Source organism: Caenorhabditis briggsae (assembly GCF_000004555.2).
Source record: "Caenorhabditis briggsae complete genome, chrV, whole genome shotgun sequence".
Lineage (NCBI taxonomy): Eukaryota > Metazoa > Nematoda > Chromadorea > Rhabditida > Rhabditidae > Caenorhabditis > Caenorhabditis briggsae.
In genome coordinates, this window is record NC_013488.2 from 15,397,678 (window position 1) to 15,420,075 (window position 22,398).

General features: G+C 40.2%; 5 protein-coding genes across 5 annotated transcripts; 3 read left to right on the plus strand and 2 right to left on the minus strand.

Annotated features, from left to right (window-relative positions):
* Positions 1-717: 717 nt before the first annotated feature.
* On the plus strand, positions 718-2,106 carry CBG04828 (the record flags this gene model as incomplete). Its single annotated transcript, XM_045238207.1, has 2 exons — positions 718-909; positions 2,074-2,106. 2 exons carry the CDS (start codon positions 718-720, stop codon positions 2,104-2,106), a joined length of 225 nt encoding a protein of 74 aa, XP_045092774.1.
* Positions 2,107-6,403: 4,297 nt separating this feature from the next.
* CBG04829 lies at positions 6,404-6,646 on the minus strand (the record flags this gene model as incomplete). Its single annotated transcript, XM_002637959.1, has 1 exon — positions 6,404-6,646. The coding sequence occupies one exon, from the start codon at positions 6,644-6,646 to the stop codon at positions 6,404-6,406; it is 243 nt and encodes an 80-aa protein (XP_002638005.1).
* Positions 6,647-8,715: 2,069 nt separating this feature from the next.
* Cbr-lea-1 lies at positions 8,716-11,855 on the plus strand (the record flags this gene model as incomplete). Its single annotated transcript, XM_045238208.1, has 7 exons — positions 8,716-8,778; positions 8,832-9,419; positions 9,469-9,720; positions 9,775-10,059; positions 10,109-10,645; positions 10,697-11,266; positions 11,373-11,855. The coding sequence occupies 7 exons, from the start codon at positions 8,716-8,718 to the stop codon at positions 11,853-11,855; spliced, it is 2,778 nt and encodes a 925-aa protein (XP_045092770.1).
* An 815-nt stretch (positions 11,856-12,670) lies between these two features.
* On the plus strand, positions 12,671-17,633 carry CBG04830 (the record flags this gene model as incomplete). The annotated part of the gene is made up of 7 exons (XM_045238209.1): positions 12,671-12,934; positions 13,493-15,115; positions 15,461-15,526; positions 15,946-16,131; positions 16,390-16,392; positions 16,694-16,774; positions 17,517-17,633. The coding sequence occupies 7 exons, from the start codon at positions 12,671-12,673 to the stop codon at positions 17,631-17,633; spliced, it is 2,340 nt and encodes a 779-aa protein (XP_045092775.1).
* A 538-nt stretch (positions 17,634-18,171) lies between these two features.
* Cbr-acl-2 lies at positions 18,172-22,140 on the minus strand (the record flags this gene model as incomplete). The annotated part of the gene is made up of 5 exons (XM_002637962.1): positions 18,172-18,312; positions 18,358-18,660; positions 18,926-19,033; positions 21,635-21,757; positions 21,970-22,140. 5 exons carry the CDS (start codon positions 22,138-22,140, stop codon positions 18,172-18,174), a joined length of 846 nt encoding a protein of 281 aa, XP_002638008.1.
* Positions 22,141-22,398: the final 258 nt, after the last annotated feature.

Genomic DNA, 22,398 nt, shown 5'->3' on the forward strand with positions numbered 1-22,398 from the left:
AAAAACAAACTTTGCAACATGTGATGTAAACATAAAATAGGTTCGGAGACAAAGTACAAAATCTGATATTCTAAAATTCTAAAATTCTAAAATTCTGAAAGTCTGAAATTCTAAAATTCTAAAATTCTAAAATTCTAAAATTCTAAAATTCTAAATTTCTAAATTTCTAAATTTCTAAAATTCTGATATTCCGGTATTATGAAGTTCTGGAAATCCGAAATTTGGAGATTCGGAAAATCTGAATATCTGAAAATTTGAAAATCTGAATTTCGGCATGGATGTTCAAAAGTTCTAAAATTCGGAAAATCTGAAAATCTAAAAAACAGGATTTCCGAATTTCAGGATTTTAGAATTTCAGAAATTCAGAAATTCCGAATTTTAAAAAATATGGAATTCTGAATTTCTGAAAATCTGAAATTCAGAAGTTCAGAAATTCAGAAATTTAGAAATTCTGAAAGTCTTAAACTCGGGCAATCTAAAATTCTAAAATACAGAAATTCTGAATCTCAAAAGCTGAAATTCAGAATTTCAGAAAATCTGAAATTCGAATTTTCTAAGATTCTGATAATCTGAAAATCTGAAATTCTGAAATTATGAAGTTCTGAAACTCAGAAATTTGAAATTGAGCAGTCGAAAAAACTAACTTTGACCGAAGATTCTCAAACTCTTCTATACAGTTCCGTTATCTACAGTAATCCCCATTTCCAGCAAGACGAAATGTCCCAAAGTGCTGAGCAACTTCTCGACGAATTGAGCAAGAAACTCGTTGACGAGGTCATTCCAGCAGCTCAAAAAGAGGCGGAGTCAGAGCGACAACACCAAAAGACTCCACCATCGTCGTTGAACGATTCGTACGCTGAAGAAGTGCTCGGAGAAGAGAGAAAACTCATCAAAACTGATGACTCCAGCGTAAGTCCTTTTTTTTCTGCTGCTACCCATCTTCTTTTTTTACCCCAACGCCCGGACAATTTCCTCTTGGTCACCCTCCATTTATTTTCTTCTTCTTCTTCCTACTAGTCCTATTCGTGTCCCTTTTTCTCATTTAGAAACCCCTCCGGATGGTGGTTTATATTTCATTTCGACATCTGTTTTTGTCCTTCTCTTGGAGATTCTGGAGGATCCTGGAGAAATGAATGACCTCTAGGATGAGCAATGAAGAAATAGGGGGAACTCAAATCAGCTGGGGAGAGAGAGAGATGGAGCATTTCTAATTGTTATGAAGATGGGTTATTGTCTAGACTATAGCTATAGTTGAGGGAATATTTTGACGGGCTTCCCCGGCAAAAAATTATTACAGAGGCGAAAAATGTGTATAGCTGATAGCAGCCAATTTTTCATTTTTATTATGGCCTCGACTGAAAATTTTGAGCGGAATATGCTTGAAATGTTATTCGTTGGGTTTCTCCTTTTTGTATAAAAAGCATTCGAAGTTTTGAATTTTCAAAATCTGTGAACTTTCAAAAATTAGAATCTTGAAATATTATTGTTAGAATATCGAAATATCAGATCACAGAAACCCAGAATCCCAGAATCCCAGAATCCCAGAATCCCAGAATCTCAGAATCTTAGAACCTCAGAATCTCATAATCTCTAAATCTCGGAAAATCAGAATTTTTTTTGGAATTTTAGAATCTTAGAATCTTAGAATGAGAGAATATGAAAATTGCAGAATTTTAGAATTTTAGAATTTTAGAACTTCCGAGTACCAGAATCTCAAACCCTTAGAATTTGAGATCCTCAGAGTCTCAAAATTTTTAAATCTCTGAAAATCTAATAGTAAGTTTTATTTTTTGATTTTCAGAATTGCTTGGCCCCTGGAATCCTAAAATTTGTATTTTCGTCCTCATTTTGAAATTTTATTCCTCATTTTCCTCATTTTTATTTTGTTTTCCTCACTTTCTTTCCATGTCAAAATGTACAAAATATTGCTATTTACATGGGGGAAAACGGGAGGTGACTAACCCTCTTGTTTCTCTCTGTCCAATTGTATATTACCAAGTGAAAACATGAAAAAGAGAAGGAAAAAACAGCGAACAGTATCTCTTGCTCTTTCTTTTTTCTATTGATTTTCAGTTTTTTTTTGGACGGAGACATGGAAAGTTCTAGAACTCAATATTCAAACTTTTCAAGATTTTGGTGCTAAAATCTAACAATGCTCTAATGCTCGTGAATGCTCTAATCAACGGCCACCCTATACACTCACTTAGAACTCACTTATCTTGATATTATGATAAACAATTGATCAGTTGACAAACTTTTGATATCTCTTATAAGAACTGAAATAATTGAGATCAAAATGCGCATATAAATCGAACCAGTAGTAGCCGGCCTGGAAACTAGGGTTCTCAAAATTTAAAGGCTTTTAGCTCGGCTAAAAATGTAGGTATCACAATATTGAAAACTAAGGAAATGTGTAAAATTTCATGTTCTACAATATATTGTTTGTAAAAGTTTGCTACTTATTTAGTTTCCAAGATATGCGCGCTTAAAGTAGGTGCTACTCTTTTCAGGCACCCGCTAACTTTAAAGGCGCATATCTCCAAAACTAGCAAAACTTTAAAAAATCGATAACTAACACAATATTGGAAAATTTATGTTTTTTATTTCATCAATTGATAAAATTAAGCTTGCTTTGCTATGTGGGCCTAAAATTCTGAAATTCTATAATCTTAGAATTCTGAGATTCTAAAATTCTAAAATTCTCAAAACTACGATTTCCAAACCTCTAGTAATAATACTACCGAGCTCTTCTCATGTTTCTTTTTTTCTTTGAAAACCGAGATTTTTGAACTCATCACTTTTCTTCATTTTCTCCGCCCATCCCCCCTCCCACCTACTCTTTCTCTCAAATTACGTACAAAATCACATGAAAACGAATTTACAAAAAAAAAAAACTTTTTTCGAAAGTTCCCCTTCAATTAGCATCGAGATAAAATCGCTTTTTCCGGTCCTCCTCCCATTTTCAAAAGTTTCAAAAACATTGTTTTGTGTTCCTGGTGCCCTCTAATTTTTCTCTTTTTTTTGTGTCACCCACTGATCAGAAAAAAAATAGAAAAAACGAAGAAATTGAGAGAAGGAGAGTGAAACGGAGGGTCAAACGGATGCCCCTCCAGCCTTTACACCCCTATACTTCCACACACGAAACATTTCGAACAACTCGTCAACTTTTTTTTTCCGTCGTCTCCAATGTTGCCGTTTTTATGAATGTTTGACCGATGTTTCGTGTGACACATATACTCCCGTTTTTTTTTCGAAACTTTTTTTGGGAGACTTGGTTCTCTGGAGACGTTTTTCTGGTTTTGACCCCACCAAAAATTACATCATTTTTCGAAAATTTCAATTCAAAATCCCTGCTTTCGGCGTAGCTCGATAGTTCTGAAACTTTACCGTGAAGGGCTTCCTACCGTATTTGATCTCATAGGACGTCCACTTTGAGCTCAATTATCTCAGTTCCTATGAGTGATATATAAAAAAGTTGTCAACTGATAAAACGCTTTTAAAAGTATGTTAAACTATTTGCCAGTTGACAAATTTTTGATATCTCTCATAGGAACCAAGAAAAAGTGGCTCGAAGTTGACTACCTTGAAACTTTTAAAAGAAGGCCCCACACTCTGTCAATTTTGAGCTCAAATGTGTCAACTGACAAAACGCTTCTGATATCATGATGATCAATTTATCAGTTGGCAACTTTCTGATATATTTTACTGGAGTCTAGATAAATTGGCTTAAAGTTAAAAGTTAGGAGATTATGCTATTACAGATTTTTGGTTCTAGCTAAATTCATGTTTCTCAAAAATTGATTAGTAAGATTTTTCACAAAAAAATCTTGAGAGAATTTTCGAAATTTTCAATTGATAAATTCTGAAAATTCTAGAAAAAATGGAATATATTGGAACAAGTCTTCAGAACTCTGAAAAACGTTGGCTCTAGTTAACTGTTTTGAATTCCAAAGACAAGTTAGTATTTTAAAAAAAAGAAGTTTTACTCCTTTTTGGATCTTTTGAAAAATTCAAAAATTCAAAAAATTTTAAGTTTTCTCTAAAATCCAATTTTTATCGGAATTGTTGTCTACTTTGAGCTCAATTATCTCATTTCCTGTCAAAGATATCAAAAAGTTGTCAACAGATAAAATATTTTTGATAATATACTACACATTTCATTGGTTGATAAATTTTTAAATCTTTCACAGGAATCGAGATAATTGAGCTCAAAATGCACTTAGAGAGTGATTTTCTAATAGAACATTTACGGTATATTTTTTTGAAAACTGAAAGTCGAAAGTCATTAAATCAGGTCAGAATAAAATTTTAAACATATCAGAGATAAAAATCCTGATTTGAAAAACTGTTTGCAGTATTTTCAGAATTTTTAAGACTTCTTGTTGGACCAAAATGAAAACCTATTTTCTTTTTCAACTTGTCTATTTTCCGTGCAAGACTTTCTCATTTTATCGACTTTCCAGTTCTGAAAGCATCCAAAATTCTGCGAAAATCAAAGTTTCAACTATTTCATTTTTCATTGAAAGTTTTCAGTTTTTTATTTGCAAAACCAGTTATTTAAATTCCGTATGATGACTGTCTATAATCTACCATGACCATCATCAAATTTTGAAATTTTTGCTATATGCTAGAGAATTGGTATTTTCGTTTTTTGTTTTTGATTCACAATTTTGAGGAATCTGAAAGTCTAAGACATAAAAATTATAAAATTCGAAATATTGGAGACTAACTGATTTTAAAATTTTAAGAATCTTATATTTTAAAAAGCTTGAAAATTTCCGAAATTGACTAAAAACTTATTCTAAAAAAAAAACCGTCTTCTCGAAGCTTCGGTTCTTTTCCTTTCCATCTCTAACTCCTCTCCCTTCTGTTAACAGCTGTCCCCTGCCCACCCTTCTCGAACGTTCTCCCCCGCTCCCCTTCTTTTTTGGCACCATGCCAATTAGCCTGACCAATTTCTCTTCGATGACCATTTGGCATATTGTCCGTTCGGCGTAAACAACATTGCCCTTTTTTAAAGGTTCATAGATCAAAGTGTCCAGAACCTTCGATTCGTCAGCTTCTGGCACCGTGCCAAAAAGCTATTAGCAATGTATAGACATCTTAATAGCGCGAGAAGAATGGCCTAGCCTTTTCAAAAGTTAGGCCAATATATATTTTTTTTTAATGTTTTCTTTTTCAGATTATCTGTTTTTTTTGTGGTTTTAGATCTCAATTTACGCTTCACTGCTTTATTTTTTTATTCGTTACCTAAAAGTTTATATTTCCTCTTCCATTTTCTTTTTTTTTCTTTTTTTTCTTAAAAATAAGGTCAAAGCAATTTTATTGAACACAAAAGGCAGCAAAAAACGAAATTTTCCACCCAGAAAAAGCTAAATTTAAATCACCCGCCAACTGAAACTATGCAAATGTGCTCGAGCGGCTTCTCCTCGTGTACGATTTTTGGAAAAGTGTTTACAACTTGAAGTTGTTTACCAATTGGCCCAGTTTTTGAAACTGTAAACAACATAATTTTTTGTTGAATTTTCGCGATTTTCTCGAAAAATAGCGAAGAAATCAAATTTTCGCACCGATTATTCGATTCTGGGCACCCCGAATTACCCAGAAATCAGAGTTTCCCGAGCTTTTTCGGTCAAAATTCAAATTTTTTCGATTCGCGCCAATTCAAAATTCGGCTTTTGCGCTCTGTTGACAACTTTGTTTACCGATTTTTTCAGCTTTTTGTTTACAAATTGACCTTATTTTCAGCAAAATGTAAACAAATTTGTTTACTCTATGGATTTTCGAAATCTAATCGTCATTCATTCACTCTAATTTCATCTGAAATTGTGACCAACGAACAATCCTCTGAATTTTGCGGTGAGTTGTCGGGGATTTTTCTGTAATTTTCAGGGGGGAGGGAGAGAAAGAGTGGCGCCGGTCTAGTGTCTTCTAGTTCTAGGTTACCTATTTTTCTCAGTACCGCACGTTTTCAGACTGCTTCAGAATCTGTAGTTTCAGCAGTTTTCTAGGTATTAGTCGTTCAGATTTTCAGCCTTTTCACCCGTTTTTGGTCCCTAGGTTCTAGATTCTCTACTTTTCTCTGCACCGCCCATTTTCGGAATGCTTCAAAATTCTCTGTATCGGCAGTTTTCTAGCTACTAGTCTCTCGGAATCTGTTTTTAGGTCCACCGCCCGCTTTTTTGGTCCCTAGGTTCCAGATTTTTTCGAGAAAATTCTTTATTTAAAGTTCGTAATTTACAACAGTTTCCGTCAAAATTTTACATCAAAATCCGTCGTGTTATCTAAAGATCTAGTGAACAAATGATCGAATAGAGAAAAAAAATACGCATTGATACAATGCAGAACGTTTCTATTTACAAAATGACGTGATTGAGGTCAGAGTATAGAAAGAACTTAGCGATTAATCTTGTTTTTTGGTTGAGAAAATACCACAGAACTGTACCTCCTCCTTGACGCCTTCTGGAAGCGATGATGGAGCGGCAGCGACATCTGGAAGCTTCGAAGTCGGCGGGAACGTCTTCTCGACAGCAGCTGGGGCTCCGCGAGCAGCGAGAAGCTCCTCCGGGTTGCGCTGTTCGTACTCCTTGGCGAGTTGCTCGAGCTTGTACTCGGCTTTAGATTCTTTGCTGTAGGTTGGGTCCATTCTGTAAATTAGAAGAGCGTTAGAAATTGATGAAGAATTTTGAAAATGAGGACTAGGAGGCCTATCTGGGGATTCAGTTCCTACTAGAAGCCTTCTAGAAGGCGTGACACTTACTTTAGAGCTCAGAAATCGGAATTTAGATTCAGAAGATGTAGTCGTCGTTAGCGAAATTGGGATAAGACACCAAGTGACTCGGTTTCTTCTATCAGTGAGGGAGGCGGAGCTTAAGACTTGAGAGCTTTGTTGTCCGAACTCTTACTTGTTTTTCTGTAAAATAGCCGACTCTAGCTTTTATATATTATCGAAAAAAGAGAAAAAAACGAAAAGCATCATAGACCAAAAAACAGTAAACTGCCAGCTAGCCCTCAACAAATGGACAAAATGATTCCGGGGGAATCCCAGAGCATAGAAAGACGTGAGAAGCGCCAGACGGTTAGAGATTGTTGTTGTTTCGGTTTTTGAGGTCCCAAAAAGGGGCGTGACAGTAAACAAGTAGGACTGAGAGAGTGAGAGAGAAAAAGGGGCGGAGCCTTCTGGAACCATCCACATGGTATATGGCTCGCAGATGGTTAGATCTCAAAGACCAATCACCACATGTAGATGTTCGCATTTAAAAGGAGGGGGGTCACATACTGCACCCTCAGTCAACACTAAATTTTTTATTCTTCCTCTGCGAAAAATTCAAATTTTCTCAGAGTACCCCGCACATTCACTAAACGACTTCAAACCATGCTTTCGAATCCGAACCTCAAACGTTTTGTTGCGAGCCAATGGAAGCCAGCTCAAATTTTGATTGTTGAGCAAGCTGGAACGTCGGTGCGATTTGTCGAGGTTAGCGGCAGTTTTCGATAGACTCGAGAGAGAAAATATAGGGGAAATAGGATAGAAAGTGTGCTCCTAACCGACTAATTTGAGATATTTCAGGGTCATTTTAGGCTAGTTTTGATATAAAAATAAGCTTTTCCTATATGGGAAGTATAGCTCTAGGATCTTTTCTTAGCTGAAAAATGTTCGGAACATCTAGAATAGAAGTTTTGAAATTCTAGAAAAATCCCATTTTCGAAACATTCTCAGCTTATGGCTTGAAAAAGTGACACGAATTCAAAGTTTGCAAAATTTTGTAATTTTGAAAGTCTAGGCTCTTTTTTCATCTCAAGTTTATAGAAAATCAGAGTTTTGAATTTCTAGAAAAAAAACCGAATTTCCAGAAATTCTTAGCCAAAACTCGGTTTTTAGAATTAAGACGCGGTTCTTGAAAAATTGAAAAGTGACACAAATTCAAAATTCTGAGATTTCCCGCCCATTTTAAATTTCGAAGTCTCTAGAACATCTCCTGATTATATCAGGCTGATTTCTCAACCATCGTCGCGTCACTCTATTTTTCGATGTATCGTTCCAAATCGGTTTCCATAACAATAACAACAATAGACGATTGTTCGATGACCTACTATTTTGATAACCATAGAACTGAAAACTTGCCTGAAATTCTCATTCTGATGATCTAGTGATCTCTTAGCGTTCTCTTAGCGAGAGCGTACCCATCCATGCCATTTCCATAAACAACAACGAACAAGAGGAAAATGGAAATAAGTAGAAAACAACATGGTAGAAGCTCAAAGACGACTAAGGCACCAATGATCATGTTTTTGTTTACGGCGCCCGGCGCACTGTCCCCTCTCTCTCTCTCTTCGAGTCTCTCGCTTCTCTGCGTCTCCCCGCTTGGTCATATGGGGAAGCCCCCTTCTCGTGTGAAGGAGGCGGAGCTTAGGAGCGAAAAGGGGGAGGCGCCTCAGAATAGAAGGTTCCAGAATGCCATATACATCATTTGAGCTGTGGCGTCTGGGACGAATAGTGGCTGGGATATTTAAAGGCCTCGGTTCGGTTCAGATTTTTATCATATCACATATCATTTCTCTATTCCTAATTCTAATATTCGGACCTAGTACTAGGCTACAGTTTGAGCTTGCTTTCTCTCCTTTCCCCCTATTTTTTTCTTCAAACGATCTTCCTTCTCCATTCTCTATTTATCACCTATTTTTCTCATTTTCCAGAATTCACCGCAAAACAATATGAGCTTCATTGAGAAAGTCAAGGAAACTGCCGTCAACGCCAAGGACGGAGTCGTCGGAGCGGTGAGCTAACCCCAACTAGTCAATCTCATTTTCTTATTCCACCTCCTTTTCAGTTCAACAACGCCGGCGAAAAGATTGGCGAATCAATCTCTGGAGACAACGCCCATAAGACCGGACAAGCGTTCAACGAATCCAGTGATTCTAAGAGAGCCAAGGCTCAGGAGTACGCGGATGCTGCTAAGGCAAACGCTGAAAAGACCGCGGACAAGGCTAACGACGTCGCCAGACAAACTGGTGAGGAGATCTCGGATTCTTACGAATCTGCCAAGCATCTTGCCGGTGACGCTGCCGACAGTGCCAAGGAGAACGCTGGACGAGCTGCTGATGCTGCCAAGGAATACAAGGACAAGGCTGCAGATAAGGCTTCATCGATGTTCGACAACTTCAAGGCTCATGCCTCTGATACCAAGGACTCGATGGAGAACAAAGCTTCTGGTGCCTACAACTCTGCCAAGGACAAGGCTCACGATGCCAAGGAGACCATCTCTGACAAGGCTGGAGAAGCATCGGACAAGGCCAAGTCGATGACCGAAAAGGCTGGAGATAAGATCTCCGGAGCTTGGGAGGCCACCAAAGACAAGGCTCAAGACATGGTTGATTCCATGAAGGGGCACGCCACCAACACCAAGGATAGTGCCCAGGTAAGAAAGTTAATTTTTGAGAACTTTTCTAATTAGAATAAATTTATAGAACAAGGCTGCCGATGCCTACAACTCCGCCAAGGGAGCAGCTGGAGATGCTTGGGATGCCACCAAGGACAAGGCTGGAGAGATGAAGGAGAAGGCCCAGGACAAGGCTGACGATGCCAAGGACGAAGGAAAGTCTCTTACTGAGACCGTCGGAGACAAGATCTCTGGAGCTTGGGAGGCCACCAAGGAAAGAGCTCAAGGTGTCGCTGACGCTTTCAAGGGTCATGCTACCAACTCCAAGGATCAGATGGAGGTAATTTGACGGTTCTTCCTGGAGACTGAAACCTAATTGGGCTTCTTTTTTCAGAACAAGGCCGCCGATACCTACAACACTGCCAAGTACAAGGCTGCTGATGCCTACGACGACGCCAAGGACAAGGCTGGAAATGCCTGGGAGGCTACTAAGGATAAGGCTGCTAACGCCAAGGAAGCAGCTGGAGACAAGGCTGATGAGGCTTCCGATAAGGCCAAATCGATGACCGAGAAGGCCGGAGACAAAATCTCTGGTGCTTGGGAAGCTACCAAGGAAAAGGCTCAGGATGTTGTCGACTCGTTCAAGGGTCACTCAACTGACACCAAGGATAACGTCGAGGTAAGGATATATTGTTGTGAGAATCCAACACATTGATATCCTCTTATAGAACAAGGCTGCTGACATGTACAACTCTGCCAAAGACAAGGCTGGAAATGCTTGGGATGCAACCAAGGACAAGGCCCACAATGCCAAGGAGGCTGCTGGCGACAAAGCCGACGAAGCTTCTGACAAAGCCAAATCCATGACCGAGAAGGCTGGAGACAAGATCTCTGGAGCTTGGGAAGCAACCAAGGACAAGGCTCAAGACGTAGTCGATTCCTTCAAGGGACACGCCACCAACACCAAGGATAGTGCCCAAAACAAGGCCGCCGATGCTTACAACTCGGCTAAGGACGCTGCAGGAGACGCTTGGGATGCTACCAAGGACAAGGCCGAGGAGGTCAAGGACAAGGCTCATGACAAGAAGGAGGACTACAAGGAGCGTTGCAGTGAGGCCAAGGACAGAGCCACTGGCCAACCTCACGGACCTCTCGAGACTGCCAAGGACAAGATCTCCGGTGCTTGGGAAGCTACCAAAGACAAGGCTCAAGACGTTGTCGACTCGTTCAAGGGTCATTCCACTGACGCCAAGGACAATGTTGAGGTTAGAAGATTTGTAAATGATTTCTGTTAGCTAATTGTCACTCTTTTATAGAACAAGGCCTCCGACATGTACAATTCCGCTAAGGACAAGGCCGGAAACGCTTGGGATGCCACCAAGGATAAGGCCCACAACGCCAAGGAGGTTGCTGGCGACAAAGCCGACGAAGCTTCTGACAAAGCCAAATCCATGACCGAGAAGGCTGGAGACAAAATCTCTGGAGCTTGGGAGGCCACCAAGGAAAAGGCCCAGGACGTTGTCGATTCCTTCAAGGGACACGCTACTGACTCCAAGGACAGTGCCCAAAACAAGGCCGCCGATGCTTACAACAAGGCAAAGGACGCTGCTGAAGACGCTTGGGATCACACCAAGAACAAGGCCGAGGAGGTTAAGGACAAGGCTGAGGACAAGAAGGACGACTACAAGGAGCGTTGTAGCGAGGCCAAGGATAGAGCTCTTGGACAACCCCATGGACCGATCGAGACTGCCAAAGACAAGATCGGAAATGCTTGGGAAGCCACCAAGGATGCCACTTCCAACGCTTGGGAGGCAACCAAGGACAAGGCTCAGGACGTAGCTGACTCGTTCAAGGGACATTCTACCGACTGCAAGGACAATGTCGAGGTGAGTAGATGTTGCAAGAATGTGGCTGAAGTTGAAAACATTAGCTAACTAACTTCAGTAACATCTGCTACAAAAAGATCTAACATTCTATTTGTGTTTCTTTTAGAACAGACACTGTGACTCCTACAACTGTTCCAAGGGCAAGACTGAGGGAGCCATCGATGCAACCAAACAAAAGGCTGCTGATGCTTGGGATGCAACCAAAGACAAGGCCCAGGAGGCTAAGGACAAGGCTGCTGACTATTGGGACTCTGCCAAGGAAAAGGCCGATCTTGCCAAAGACAGAGCCACTGGCCAGCCACATGGACCATGGGAGACTGCCAAGGATAAGGCTGAAACCGCTTGGGACAACACCAAGGACGGAGCTTCTGACGCCTGGGAGGCTACCAAGGACAAAGCCGACGACGCCAAAGACGAGGGCAAGTCCATCACAGAGACTGTTGGAGACAAGATCTCTGATGCTTGGGAGGCTACCAAGGAGCGTGCTCAAGGAGTCGCCGATGCTTTCAAGGGACATGCTACCGAGGAGCAGGACTTCGAGGAGCCAACCTTCCACAAGTACTACAACGTCTTCAATGCTTTCGAATAATTTAATTATTCATTAAATTAATCTGTATATAAAAAACCAATGTACATAGTTGAACCTGACCGCCTCCCTTCGTTGTCTCTAATGATCTGTGCTTTTTTATAAATAAAGCTTCAAAAATCCCGAATTTTGTGTTTTTTTTTCTTTTTTTTACTGGTCTAGTTTCGGTCCTCCAATACTGATGGAGCTGAAAATTAAAACTTGAAATCTATCTGATTCCAATCTTCTTCCTTCTTCTTTTTTCCCTTTTCACCAAAAAATTCGTTTTTCAAACCTGTTTTCACTTTGAAACCTAAAGTTTTGACCTTAAAAAATGCTGCAAAAAGATGTTGTGATCTATTTTTTCGAAAAAAAAACAACACGAATTCTTGTTTTTGATTTTTTTTTGATTGATCGTTTAGGCGGTCACTAAACATAAAAACAAATATTTTATTATGCCATGAATAATCATGTTCTTTTCTTTTTTCAGCCCTTTCTATTTTCGTTATTTGGGTCTCGTCACGAAAAGTTAAACTTTTTCACTTATTTTTGTGAATTTTGCTGAAAAATTGGCTGAAAATCATCAATTTGGCGTCGTTTTTTTTTCATAATTTTCTCCGATTTTTGGTCTCGACACGAAAACATAAGTTTTCAAATTTGTCTTTGAGAACTTTGCTGAAAAAAATGGCGGCAAATTTCATGCATAATCTTCCCTTTTGCACCTCTTCTTCTCAATTTTCTCCGATTTTTTGCACTTTTCCTTCCCTCTACTTCCCTTCCCTCAATTTTCAGTAATTTTCAGCAAAAACTTTTATTTTCAGAACATCGTTGACTCCGCAATGGACAAGGTGAACGCCGCCGGTGATTACGCCCAAACCGCCATCAACGACGCCAAGGAGAAGGCGGCCGAGGCGCTCGCCGCCGCTCAAGAAGCCCTTGAATCGGCCCAGGAGAAGGCCGCCGATGCTGGGGACGCCGCTCAGGATGCACTCGATTCGGCTAAGGAGAAGGCTGGTGAGGCGTGGGATGCGGTGAAGGAGAAGGCCGAAGAAGTTGGAGATAAGGCTGATGAGCACGCTGAGACGGCCAAGGAAAATGTTGAGGTGAGCATTTTGAAATTCCAGTCGTTCGAGAAGATTCGAGGCTTCAAAAATTCCTGAAAAAGAAATTCCGCAGGAAAATTCTATGTGCTTTTTAGTTTGTAGTCTGAAGAAGTAATCACTTTTCTACGTTCAACTTGAGCGAAGTTAAGAAGAAATCCTGAATTTTGGTCTGCTAATTATTTAGAAGACGCGGAGAAAAATAGTAAAATAATTAGCAGACCCAAAATCCATGTGGAAGTTTGGGTTTGCTATTCATTTAGCAGGTCAACGAGACGCAGGCGACGAGAGAATCGGTCTGCTCGTTATTTAGCAGGCCCAAGGCGCGCTCTCTGTTTCTCCGTGTCTCTCACTAGCAGGCCCAAGGCGTTGGTCTGCTAATGTGAGGAGCAGAGAAATGGAGGGCACATAGGCCTGCTAAATAATTAGCAGACCAATGCGTTCTCTGCTGCAAACATTAGCAGGTCTGAGAGAAAAGTGGGCGGAGCCTAAATTTCAAATTGCGCAGTTTTTCTATGAAAAAAAATGTCTACTCCAAACCTTAAATTTTAAATTTTTCAGACCACCGCTGCTTCCATCAAAGAACACGCTTCTGACTCTGCTGACTCCATTCAAGAGCACGTCGAGCACGCCAAGGGAAACGCCGAAGACGTTGTCGAGGCCGCCAAAGAAAAGGCTGACGAGCTCGCTGATGCTGCCGCCGACAAGGCTGAAGACGTGAAGGACTCTGCTGAGGAGACTTTCGAGAAACTTCACCACTCTGGAACCACTGCTGTGGAGGATGCCAAGGATAAGGCCGAAGAGGTCCAAGACCACGCTTCCTCCAAGGTCGACGAGTTCTTGGAGAAGACTGAAGAGGTGAAGGATGAGCAGAAGACCATGGCTAGTGGCGCTGGTGAGGCCATTGCTAACGCTTTCGATTCTGCGAAGGAAACTGCTGCCACTGCTTTCGATTCGGCTAAGAATTCGGCTGCAGCTGCCTGGGAGGCTACCAAGGAAGCCGCCACTGAGGCTTATGAGGAGGCTGAGAAGCACGCTGACGATGGTGCGGACGTTGCCAAGGATGTCGTTGAGGAGGCCAAGGAAGAGGCTTCTGATGTTTTGGATGCTGCCGAATCTAAGGTTGAAGAGATCAAGCAGCAAGCTTCGGAGTTCTACGAGGAATCCAAGGAGAAGATTTCGAAAGCTTCGGATTCTGCCAAGGATTCTGCTAAGGACTTGGTCGACGAGGCCAAGGTCAAGGGATCCGACGCTTGGGATGCAGCTGATGCAAAGGCTGAAGAGGCCAAGGACAACACTTCTGATCTTTTGGAATCTGCCAAGCAACAAGGAGAAGAGGCCAAAGAATCTGCAAAGGACTACTTCGAGGAAGCCACAGAGAAGGCTCATGAAGTCTGGGATGCCACCAAGGAAAAGACTTCGGATCTTTTGGAGGCAGCTGAGAAGGAGACCAAGGAAGCTTCGGAAGAGGCCAAGGGATACTTCGAGCAGGCTAAGGAGAAGGCCGCCGACGCTTGGGATTCGGCTAAACAGCAAGGCGAGTCTGCAACGGAACTCGCCAAGGCTTACTACAATGAAGCTGCTGAGAAGGCTGCCGAGACTTGGGAGGATGTTAAGAAGCTTGGAGATGATGCTTCGGAATCTGCTTTGGAGAATGCCGAGAAGGCTAAGGAGGAGGCTAAAGAGACTTTCGAAAAGGTCCATCACTCTACTAACACTGCTGTCAATGATTCTAACGAAGATGCTGAGCACGCCAAAGGACAAGCTGAAGACGCCTTCGAAGCTGCCAAAGATGAGGCCAAGGAGAAGGTTGAAGACGTTCAGGACACTGCTGGAGAGACATTCGAGAAGGTCCATCACTCGGCTACCACAGCTGTAGATGATGCCAAGGAGAAGGTCGAAGAGGTTCAAGAGAAGGCCGAAGACGTCAAGGAAGAAGCTCATGAGCACACGGAGGCTACCAAGCACTCATTCATCGACACAGCCAAGGAGTATGCTCATGCTGCCGAGGCAAAGTTGGAGCGTGCCGCTTCCACTGCCAGCGACGCTGTTCAATACGTCAATGATTCTACCACGTCAGCGGTGAGCAATGTCGGTGACACACTCTCATCTGCAGTTCACACTATCGAGGAGAAGCTTCACGATGCCGAGGAGGCCGCTTCCGAGTATCTTCATGGAGCTAAGGTTTGGAATTTTTTGAATTAGTGCATTTGCGCGTCACAGTGTTTGCGTACGGACCATTTGATTTTACGACACACTTCGAAAATTTGGGCATTTCATGGGGTTGCAACAGGGTACATGCAAATTTGAATTTTCAGTGCTCTTGGGCGCGTTGCGCCGCGCGACGCGGCTGAATATTGGCTTGGAATTTTCAATTCAAAAAATGATGATTTGGCACGGTACCAAGTCCTCGAACTCGAGGTGTGCGACAAAACGAAATACGAAGTTCTGCAGTGTAGGCAAACACTTGACGCGCAAATGACCGACCGAATATTTTAAAACTAAAAAATCTCTTTTTTTTTTCTCCAGAAATCCGCCGCTGAAACCGCCCACGACACCAAGGAAGCCGTCTCCTCGAAGGCCGCCGAAGTCGAGGTACGTCTCAAGAATTGCTGCAACGCGTGCTGTTCGATTAGCTGAACACAAAACAGTGTTTCTTTGATGACTCCTAATTTAGTGTGGCTTAACTTTCTTTAAAATTTTAATTTTTTTCAATTTTCTATCCCTCTCTAGTCCTTGTCCTTTTTGTGTGAATTTGTCCTTTGTCCCGAAATTGTCCAAAACTAACCCCCACTTTTCTGCACCTATAACTTTTCTTGCCGTGTCCCTGTTCTATCCCCCCTTTTCCCCTATCCGCTTGGTCCCCCTGTCGTCGTCACGTCGTCTGCTTCGGAATCGTCATCGTCGTCGCCGGCTTCTTCTAATCTATCCACCTCTTCTACTTCTACTTCTTCTGTTCTTTGCTTCCACTTCAACACCTTCTCTCATTCACACACTTCTTTCTCTCTCCACAGAATGCCGACGTCTCCAAATTCTTGTCGGAACGCGCGGCGGCGTTGCACGAGAAGAAGCGCGAGTTCTTCTATTCGACACCTGAGAAGACGTCAACGACGCCAGTTCCAGTATTCGAAGAAGATCCAGCTCCACAAGAGGTTCCAGTAGTTTTCGGTTCAGTTGAAGAGGTTATCGAACAGGTTGAGGTAGGGATGACATCTCCTTGGTTCTATTTAACTTATTTTCCTCATTTCTCTAACTCTCACTCTCCTCAGTTTCTCTCGGGTTGGCATGGGTATTCTGGATATGATGGCGTGTGGCAATATGGATGGGTTCATATAGTTATCTCACTGTAGAGTTTATAGAATATGTTGCAACCTTATTTTCTAGAGAAATTTTAACCAAAATAGTCTAGTTTGCCGCCGATCTGGCCACTCTACTAACGGCCGAAGCGGTTCAAGAAGTCTGTTGTCGACTCCAGAAGGCGGCACCGTCACCCGTTGCCAACGACACCACCGCCGACGACTACTACACGTTTCCATCGCCATCGTCAGCAAGGTTCAGATCTTTCGAAAAACAAAAACCCCGCCCCCTTCAAGAATAATCCACGTGTCTCTAATCATTGTCTATTTTCACCGCTATTAACCTAATTTTCTTAACCACTTTGAACGTCTGAAAGTCTTTAAAAGCCCTAAAAATAATAGCCTAATCTCTACGAATTCAGTTCAAACTAGAGAAAATTCAAGTTTAAAACCCCATTTCTTGCAGAAGTCTGCTGCTGAAACTGTCAAAGATGCCGCCGAAGAGGTCAAGAAGACTGCTGAACACGTTGAGAAGAAGGCTGATGAGGTATCGATTGATGTATGAGACCCTTAACACGAAATGCTTGCTTCTCGCTGATTATATATGGGTGGCCGAAAATACAAAAAATAAAATAAATATGGAATTTTCGGTCACCCGGCTTTTGTGCGATTACCCGCCTGATTTTTCTGGCTAAAATTGGCAAAGGTGTCATCGCTGACTGCTTGAAATGTTGTGATTTATCGAATAACAAGGCAATATATTTGAAAAATCTGTGAAATTTCTGAAAAAAAAACGACAAAAATGGGAAGCATGTTTTTTTATTGCTGTGGGAAAATCTGGGTCTCCAATTGCTTTTATCAGCGAAATTTCGAGAAAAATATATCGAAAAATCGGAGGAATTGCTCGAAAATAGGCCCAAAATGCTAATTTACAGCGAAATCGTGTCGAGAACCGCCCAGCTCACAGCATATTCCTTTAAGCGGATTACTGTAGGAATTTAAAGGAACATGTGCTGAGTAGCATGGGTCTCGCCACGTTATCGCAGCAACGTGGAATTTCGAGAAATTTTGTCATTTTTTCCATTTTTAAGCGTTTTTCAGAGAAAATCGAGCAATATTTTCCATAAAATTTAGCTGAAAATTTCGAGAACTTATCCAGGGAAATTTCGTCATTTTTTTCTAATTTTTTCAGCGTTTTAGGCAAACTGGACAAAATTCTCGATAAAAAATTGTTTGATAGCTGTTGCAACAGAACTTTATGCTCATTTTAAAACAAAATAATTTTCCAGAACATCAGAACGGGCACTCTTCCATCGCCAAAGAGCAAGAGCGACAACAAGACCGATACTCTTCGCTCGACTCGTTCCGAGGGAACCGCCCAAAAGAGACGATGCGCTATCCTCTAATTGACTGTTCTCTTATTCTTAATTACCCAATAATTGATCCGTTTTATCTTTCTTACACACACGCTTCTTCTCAAACAAATTGATTTTTTTTGTTTTTTCTTCACAAATCGCTTTCTTATGTTTCCCACCCCAAAAATTCGCCACCCACCCATTCTGATCTGGTATGTGTAAAACCGAAATTTTATCGCCCCTCCCCACCGTCAATTTTTTTTTCGTCCTAATTTCGCTAATTCTTTGTCGTAGAAAGAAACTCCCCCCATTCCCAAATGCCCCCTTTTAAAATGTGCCTTTTATAGGTCCTTTCCCCCAAAAAATTTATTTTCTGCACGCTTCTTGAGAAATAATGTACGTCTTTATCGTGCCCCGAAAAAGAAAACAGCAATTTTATTAGTGTCAGAAAATTACAGGTCTACTTCAGATGGGAAACTACTGGGAAAGGAGGCGATAAACCCGGAATTGTGTGAAACAACAAAAGGCACATGATGGGATCGAAAAGGGTGAAAAAAAACATATTTACAGGATACACAAGATGAGATTTTTAATCGATTTTCTTGCCGTCCACAGGCTCGCCACGTCGTTCGGCAGTGCGTTTCCAGGCTTCCGCGGTGACTTCGCGATAGGCGACGAGCATCAAGTCACGACATTTGTCAGATAGCTCGTTGACGTCGTCAAGGGTGAGCTGGAAATTGACGATTCAGACTAGCGAAATTTCAAGAAAACTCACTCCCTCCGTTGGAATCGGATCCAACACTCGAATTACCACTTCTCCGTCGTTTTTAAAATACCGCCCGGGTTTGGAATAGAAAGATCGGTAGTCCGAAAAGACGACCGGGATAATTGGAAGCTGCGCGCGGACGGCGATGTTGAATGCTCCTTTTTTGAAGGGGATAAATCCGCCGTCGCGATTTCTGGTTCCTTCTGGAAACACCCACAGCTTCAGGTTTCGTTTCTTCATCTCCGTGGCACAATAGTCGACAGAAGCCATCGCTCGTTCTCGGTTGAATCGATCGATGAAGATTGTGGAGGACTGGAAAATTTTCAAGATTTTGAATTTTAGAAAATGAGCATTTTTTGAATCTCAAAATTCTCAAAATTTCTGGAAAATTCCGAAAAGAGATTCCGAACATCCCTGAGCGAAAAATCTCAAAATTTGGTACCCCAAAATGGGCAAAAACTCGCTGGTCACCCATATAAAAAATTTAAATTCGTTAGGTGTTCCCGCCAGACGACAAACAAAACGGGGCTCTTTGTCGAGCCAATATTTGAGTATGCTAAAAAATCCGAAAACTGACAAAGTAGGCACCGAGATTGAAGAACGGAACGTATGCGAGGATCCTTTTCATCATCACTGCACAGTGCTTCGGCCAGACTGACGACATGGAGACGATGTCGAGGGAGCTCTGAAAATTGGATTTTTAGAATTTTTTCATGTCTTGAAACTTCAGCATAATTATTGTTTTTTTTCAAAATTTTCTGAAAAGTTAGCACATTTTTGAAGCAAATTCTGGAGAAAAAAAATCGTTTTTTTTGCAGAATTTTTAGAAATTTTCTTAGGTTTTTCAGCTAATTTTGAAAAATTATGTTTCGATTTTTCCGAATTTTTTGTCTGAAATTTGACAGGATGGTGTTCGCGAAGATTACTGTAGTTTTTTCACAAACACAATCACGTCAAAATCACAATCACGTCAAGCAGACAAATGTGTTTGCAAGCAAATTGTAAAATACAAGGTTTTCTACAGTAATCTACAATAAGCTTCACGAAAACCGTTCCATCAAATTTTGGACAAAAAAAACCGGAAAAGTCGAGAAAGAATCTTTGAAAATAGCTAGAAAACCTAAAAAGGTCTAAAAATTTTGCACAAAATGTACTAAAAAATTACATTATTCTCTCGAAAAAATCGCTAACTTTTCAAAGTTTTCAGTTTTGGCGGGAATTCAAATTTTCGTCTAACAATCAGGGCCTGTTTTTGTTGGATATTTTCAGCAAGTTTCATAATGAAATTTTTGTTTCTTTCTATTTTTTTGGTACAAAAAATCGAAGCTGTGGAAGAAAAACACCGGTGGCCGTGGCCGAAAGGTCCCACAACGACAACTACCGTAACCCAAAAATATTCTGTTTTTTTGGATTCATTTTCTCGATTTTCGTGCGTTTTTTGTCAATTTTTCTACTGGAAAAACTTTTAAAATTGTCCGACTTTTTGGGAAAAATAACAGAAAATTCCAAAAAAGTCGGAAATTTTAAAATTTTTGGTAAAGAAAAAATGGCTGAAAACGCATGAAAATCGAGATAAAATTCGAAAAAAAAGGTTTCAGGTTACGGTAGTTGTCGTTGTGGGACCTTCGGCTTCGATTTTTGTGCCAGAAAAATAGAAAAAAAAATCAAAATTTCAATATGAAAATTGCTGAAAATATCCAACAAAAGCAGGCCATGAGACGAAAATTTGATTTCCCGCCAAAACTGAAAACTCTGAAAAATTAGTGATTTTTTATTAGAATTTTCGGCAAAATTATTGGACCTTTTTAGGTTTTCTAGCTATTTTTAAAGATTATTTTTCGTTTTTTTTTCGGTTTTTCGTCTGAAATTTGATGAAACGATTTTCGTGAAGATTACTGTAGATTGTAGAAAACTCCGATTTTCCCCCATATTTGATATTCCGAACTCTCTCGCTCTCTGTTCCTTTAATCATGCCTAATGAGCTCCTCTATTGCTCATCCTTCTCACCAACATACAGTTGGATGAGCACAGCCAATTCCCCTGATTTCCCCGAGGAGACCCTCCCGTCGTCTCATTTTCTCTCTACTCGTTTCCTCCACATTTCATTCTTGCTGCTTCAACGACTTCTCGATGTGTGTTGCCATTTTTCTAGGTTTTTCCAGAACTTTCCCCAATTTTTCTAATTTTTTCAAATTTCTCTATTTTACATTCCAACCACCCAAAAAAGTGCATAGTTTTTGGGAGATCTCGTGGTCTTTTTTTGGGGAAAAATGATTAAAATTCTGTGCGGCGGCACGAATAAGTCAGTCAGCAGACTCGCAAAATAGAGCCAAAACGAAGAGCCAATTGCACGAAATTAGAGCAAAAAAGATGAGAAAAAGAAGGGAAAAAGTGCACATGAACTCTTTTAGAAACTTTCATTTTTGGAGTTCTTTGTCTTCTTTTTGTAAGGTTTGGAAGGCTAGGAATGTCTGGAATATTCCAGAAAATAGCCGAAATTTTGGGATTTTTTCAAAAATTTGAAATAATTTTTTTTGATTTTTCGAGAATTTCTGGGGAAAAACTCTCAAACCCTCGAATAACCTGAAAAATCTGAAAAAAAATTTAAAAAATCCGAAAATTCAAAAATTTCCACAAAACTTAAAAATCACTGAATTTTTTTTTATTTTTTGTGATTTTTCAGACATTTTTCAGGTTTTTGCAAGGTTTTTTTCTGATTCTAGAGATTTTTTTTCTAATTTTGGTTATTTCGAAAAAATCAAAAATTTTGGATTTTCAAAATTCTGACTTTTTCAGAGTTTTACAATTTAGGTTTTTTTGGAATTTCCAAAATTCTCAATTTCTAGAAATTTTCGAAATTTTGATTATTTTGTAATTTCGTAAATTTTTAAATTCTAAATATTTGAAATTCGAACTTTTCAGAATTTTAGGCTTTTCTGGAATTTCTGAAATTCCCAAAATTCTTGATTTCTAGAAATTTTGAAGGTTCTAAATTTGTGAATTTTCTGAAATTTCGAAAATTTTCCAATTTCTTTCAGAATTTCTGAATTTTCGGACTTTTAAAATTTTGACTTTTTCCGAATTTTAGACTTCCTGAAATTTCTGAAATTTTTCCTGAAAAACCTGGATAAATTTTTTAAAAATTTCAAAAAACGAAATTTTGCTTGCTGGGGGACTAGAAAACTCAAGCTAGTCTCTAATACCTTTCCAGATTTTAAGAATTTTCCTCGAATTTTTTCTTTATTTTTATGTGAATTTTTTTCTCAAAAATTTTAAATTCTCCTACCTGATGATTACAAATCACAATGGCTGGTCCATCGACCTGTGTGATCTCATAATTGTAGACTGTCGTATGGATTCCAGTCCATTTGCTCCAGTAGTAGAACGAGTGGAACACATAGTCGGCGCCCTGGAATTTGAATTTTGGGCTACAACGATGATCTTCGATATATAATTTCGCTTTTTTCTCTTTCTAATCTTTCTGGGAGACGCTGTTCCGACATGCATGAGGGTCGTCGTTTTTTTTTCCGACGACCCAACAACTATTTCTTCATTTTTTCCCGCTCCTTTTGTTCTTTTTTAGTACATTTCTCTCTATTTTTTCCCATTTTCTCCCCCTACCTTTGAACCCAACCACGATGGAATCATTGTGACACAAACTTCCATTCCATGCAGAAGAATTGTGATGTAGAAAAACGAAATTCGCACATAATAGTGAAATTTTGTGGAGAAATTGTAGAAAACTAGAAAGACAGCTAGCACGAATAGCAGAATTGTCCAGAAGTCTGCCATCTGGAATTCCAGAATAAATTTTTTTGCGAATATTGAAAGCGAAAAAAATTGGGTTCAAAGAAGAGAATTGATAAAAAAGCGAAAAAAATGATAAGGAAAAAATTCGGGCTACAATGTACGTTGTTCTGTCTATCCTATTTTTCTCTGCAATCTCTTTTCCGACAACTGTTTTTTTTTCTTCAATTTTTCGAATTGTAAAGTTCGACGCGCCCACAGCCTGATCACGAGGACGACCTTTTTATTTCTGATCAACTAGAA